The 5,000-nt window shown below is 45.2% G+C and overlaps 1 protein-coding gene across 1 annotated transcript in view; it reads right to left on the bottom strand.

Annotated features, from left to right (window-relative positions):
• kiaa1549lb (KIAA1549-like b) overlaps positions 1-5,000 on the bottom strand; it is a 44,328-nt gene that overhangs the window by 16,270 nt on the left and 23,058 nt on the right. Inside the window, exons 12-14 of the mRNA XM_076287998.1 lie at positions 4,705-4,868; positions 4,265-4,300; positions 1,167-1,357 (exon numbers count right to left, since the gene is read on the bottom strand). Coding sequence (XP_076144113.1) covers positions 1,167-1,357; positions 4,265-4,300; positions 4,705-4,868 — 391 coding nt within the window. The remainder of the gene's footprint in view (positions 1-1,166; positions 1,358-4,264; positions 4,301-4,704; positions 4,869-5,000) is intronic.

Raw genomic sequence — 5,000 nt, 5'->3', positions numbered from 1 at the left:
TTCAAGGAGGCAAGGTGACAGAATCCTTACATTCGCAGAAATGAGATAAGCTGAATCACTGTTGGCAGTCAGTGGAGCAGACCTCACCTAGCATAGAAGCAGTTATCTGCATACAGTATGTATCTCTCTCTCTCTCTCTTTCTCCCTTGCTCCCTCACTCTCTCTGTCCTCTCTCTCTCTTTGTCCCCTCTCTCTCTCTCTCTCTCCCACTCTCTCTCAGCCTCTCTGGCTGTGATTAAATCACTACATTTACTTGCACTATGATCAAACCCATAGATACACTTTAGCATTGCTTCTAAATTCTGCTACAGATGTCACGAATGGTCTATTCCTGGAGCTGACGGTTCCCATTTAAATGAACACAGCACTGAATTAGTGGAAGTAGCGGAACGGATTGTGGAGCCATTCAGCAGTAGGCTCTGGACTACGTGCTTATCTGTAGGGCAGCTACGCGGACAGAAGGACGGACAGACAGAGTGGATGTTAAGAGCCCCACAAGAGCTGTCCCCATACAGCGTGGGGCAGAAGAATCTACAGCTGCCTTTTTCCTATAATCTCTTAAAGCTGCCTGTTAAAGTCACCTCGGGCTGATGTAGCCTGCGGTAAACGTCCCTCACCAGGCATCAAGCTGGGAACCCAGGCGACCAATCACATTTGGAATACCAATCACAGGAGAATCAGTGGGATCTTTAATGTGGAGCGAAAGCTGCTTGTAACCCAGTTTCCAGCACCAGAGTGCATTTACATGAGGTCATCTTGGTCATTAAATGAGAACCAGTACAGTCCTGGACCGCTGATAAAGTCTAATGAGTTTCAGTGCTGTGCTTCGGATGAGGAAAAGTTCAAGGTCGTGCGCTGCGTTGGGTCCATCGTGCTGACGGGACATCACTGATAATATTCCCGAATGGATATTGCCATGATCTCATCTGACTGCTGTCACCCCTACAGGGACCTTCAGGAGGAGAGTGGTCTACCTGTACTGCTGCACTCTATGCAAATCTCTCAGCCCCATTCTGCTTCTCTTCTCCACCATTAGTAAATGAGCTGCTTTCATTATGCAGGAAGTTCAAAAACACATTAGACTTTCATGGCTGCCTTCACTGGCTTGCCACATAGCATGTATTTATTGTTTGAATTGTGTACAACCCTAATTTGCACTTTCCTACCTTTTCCTGATTTCAATGGACAAAGTCTTCTTGGTGCTGCTGCCATCTGGATGAATGACTTTCTCCAGAGACAGGGGTGCGTCTCTGATGGGCAGAGGCAGGACCTTGGTCTCATGGGTGACAGGCAAGGTCTCTTCATCGCCGCCCTGCTGGCCAAGGTGTTGTTTGGCATAGTCAAACCCCTGGACTGGCTGTGGAGGCAAGGGTGATACTGTACAGGTTAAGGTACGTCATTTAAACACAACTTAAACACAAATTAAAACTAACATGAAATGTGTAGCTCTTTCAAATTGCATGCATGGGCCAGTAGAGAAATTAGCATTGGTTAAACTGTCAAATTGTGTCAAAGCTCTGTTCATTAACACAGAACCCAGTACCATCTCTAGGAATACAAAACAATGTGTTCACATCACGATTAGCTCAAATTGTGAACAGGTATCTACAAAGCTTTCTTGCAGTAGGCCTCTGTGGCTTCTTACACTGTGCCCGATATACAGCTTATTCAACAAAAGCGGTTGTTTTCTGCTGGAATAGGTTGCTTTGATTAATTTTAAGGATTCAGTTTAATATAATTCACTAAAACATTTCGCACCACTTTACTGAAACATCAACACAAAATCTTCACAGTTCATGTAATATTGTGGACAATACTTTGCTGTTCCTATTTTAATAATATTGTGGCACTTTTCATTATCTTGATGTCGATTTATTTTTAAAACAATACCCAAGCTACCCAATCTTTCTCACCCTCATGACAACAGAGATTCTAGTCAGGTAATAGAGGACTGCGCAACAACAGCAGCAACAATAACAGCAACAGTGTTTTCAGAGAAAAATAAATCCTCAAACTACATTTATTATACAGAGGTTTTATACTTGCACTCCCCGACAGCACACAATAACAAAGGTAAACACACAAACACACACACACACAAACACACACACGCACACACACACAAATACAAGCACACAAATATTGTACATGATTTAGAGCTCCTTTGGCTGTCAGTCACACTCCAATGATTTTTTTAGAGCCATTTTGTGGTGAAACATGACCATGAACAAACACTCGCACGCGCACACGCGCACACACACACACACACACTCAAACACCCACATACAAAGAAACACATCCACACAAAACACACAGGCATTTTTCAGCGTGTGAGAAGCGTTGTAGAATGCTGAACAGAGACATGATGGCAAGGTTTTTTGATGATCACCATCTGTGCCGATCAAGTGCTCCATATATCACACGGACAGAGACGCCCGTTTGCAGAAAGCTGCTGCAGGAGAGGCACAGACATGTGAAATTGGAAAAAAACACCCCCGAGCTCGGGCCAGGCGCATACGCTATCTCCCGCACACCACACCACGCCACGCCACCTCAGACAAAATACAACCACAACACCAGAATTGCTTCCTCATTTGGATCAAAGCCAGTGTCACCAGGGGCAGCTCATCTTGACTGTGGGGCATGCACCTTGACTGGAGGTGAAAATACACCCCCCGTTCACTCTTGCACACAGAGAGAGAGAGGGAGAGAGGGAGAGAGGGAAAAAAAGAAGGAAGGGAAGGCAGGGCTTGTGTGCACAGGGCTGAAACGCATTGGCAGAAGCAGAGTGCTGCTTCAAGGAACATTAAATTAACCTTCAGCTTTATGGCCATTAGAAAAAAATATGACCCCCTAGGTGACCGCTCCTTCGCTGATGGCCGAGCCGGGGAAAGATGGCTGAGCTTTCGCTTCTTTAAAAACCACCAACTGAGTTTTTTTTTACAACACTGACCGGACGACAGTGTGCATTACTGTTTAAATACACCTGCAATGCTACTATTGGGAAAGAGAGGAAGGCAGGTTGAGAATGCAGAGAAAAAAGGAGAGTGGTCGCTTGGTATAAAGTACAAACAATCAAGCACTATCTACGCTTTCTGTTCTGTGGTGAATATTACTGTAAGCACCTTAGTCTATGTGATCACATGAACATCGTCATCTTGACTCGCACAGAGCACAGTATCAGAAAGACACACTGTCCATGGAAACGGAGAATCATTTCGGCTGCTATAACGAGCCCTGGCACTCTTGATATGACAGCATTTCTTGAATAACCTCAGCTTCCTTGCAAATGTTCAGTTCAATAAAATATGCCACTCTCAATACACGTCCAATTCCCATGCTGCGAGCCAGACACGCTAAAGGCTTTTGGCATGAACAAAATGCTGTATGTAAGCAGGGCATGGTTTGTATTTGATTATCGGCTGGATGAAATCCCAGATATGATTTCTGATCAATGCAAACACATTCACTCATGTTATGACTATGTAGAGCCATGCCACTGCATGTATATTAGCTTTTTACTTTGAGATGTATTCGCCAAGCAAAAGTGCTTTTTATGTGAGCGGGGAGAGAGCAATCTTATCGGCCGATACGCACCGCGGTAAAATTATAGGCCAAATCTCATTCCGTGGCAAACTGGGTCAGAACAGAAAGCTGGGGACGAAAGCGGAGGAGCAACGGGGGAGACTAATCCATCATATCAACAAAATGTCCAGCGATTTTGGGTGCTCTGTGTTCCACAGCCAACAGCAGACACAAAGTTAGTTTAAAACTATATTACAAGTGCATGTGTGGTGGTGTGAAAGCAGTGAGAAGCGCTGTGCTTTGTCCATGCACTACTAAAGCGATACGGTAGTCCTGCTAGCCTACTTTTGCAGAAACCTTCAGAGATTATCTGACCTTGTTCTTGAGGTGTACACATCGCTCCTGCTTACACCCACACTTGGATACATCGTGTATGTGTGCTTGGGTTTGTCCGTGTGTAAGAGTCTGTAGATGTACTGAGATAAAACTAAACTCTTCAGTAGTTTTCCAGCATACACACCCTGCTATGAATATTCCCTCCATCTAAGACTGTCTGGCAGACCCAGAAGTATATACAATCAGAAGCCAACACTTTTAAGTAAAGGCAGAAAGTGATTAAAATTCACTGATGTTATTCCCAACCCAGGTTATTATCATCGTCCAAGGAGGACAATACATGCAAACCAGACAGTGGCCAGCGAGCTGGCCGGTGAGGAAATGTAAATAATTGAATAGCTACCTGAATATAATAACCGGCATCCCTCCGGTAAGCACTCTACAGCAGATAGGAGAAACATTAAGAGCATTAAGCATGTTAGCATCATGAGACGCAAAAGCAAAACAGTGAAGAGAGTATCTCTGAGGACAAAAATGCTGCGGATGAAAGATGGTGCACACAAGACAGGAAGTGGAGATGCCTTGGGCAAGACAGGAAGTGAAGATGTCTTGGGCAAGACAGACCCAATCTAAAGAATGAGGGAAAAGGGTGGATCACCCAACACGCAGGTGTGGACCTGTGAGAGGGCTAGTCGACAGGAAAGGCTCTGGGAGCACAAATGGACAGTGAGGAGGAAGATGGTTTGGGGGAACAACAGTATTGAGATGTTGCAGTCTGGTAATGAGGTGTAAGTCGGTCAGATGACGGGGTGGTGGGGGAGGCTTGTCAGATCGCTGGAATACCTTGGCACGGGGGTTCAGGTTGCCGATGGAGTCGGTCTTGAAGTCACTCTTGTTTTTGCGGCAGAGCACAGCTGTGATGATGATGATGATGACAGTCACAACGCCGATGGGGGCCAACACTGCGGCAATGATCCACAGGTTGTTGGGTGGGTTCTTCACCACAGCTGCAGGGGTGGGGGTGGGGGTAGGGGAACAGAAGCAAATGAGTGTTTCTTTTGTTTTGTTTTTAAAGCGATCCACATATTTGTTTACATTTAAATTGAATCCTGATAGGGAATACATTTCTATCCTCACAA

The sequence above is a fragment of the Alosa pseudoharengus genome, unplaced genomic scaffold (genome assembly GCF_046254945.1).
Source record: "Alosa pseudoharengus isolate Yale_2024_CS ecotype anadromous, Long Island Sound unplaced genomic scaffold, YU_APseudo_1.1 YU_APseudo_1.1_scf_16, whole genome shotgun sequence".
Classification (NCBI taxonomy): Eukaryota; Metazoa; Chordata; class Actinopteri; order Clupeiformes; family Clupeidae; genus Alosa; species Alosa pseudoharengus.
This window is presented reverse-complemented; position numbering and strand designations above follow the sequence as displayed.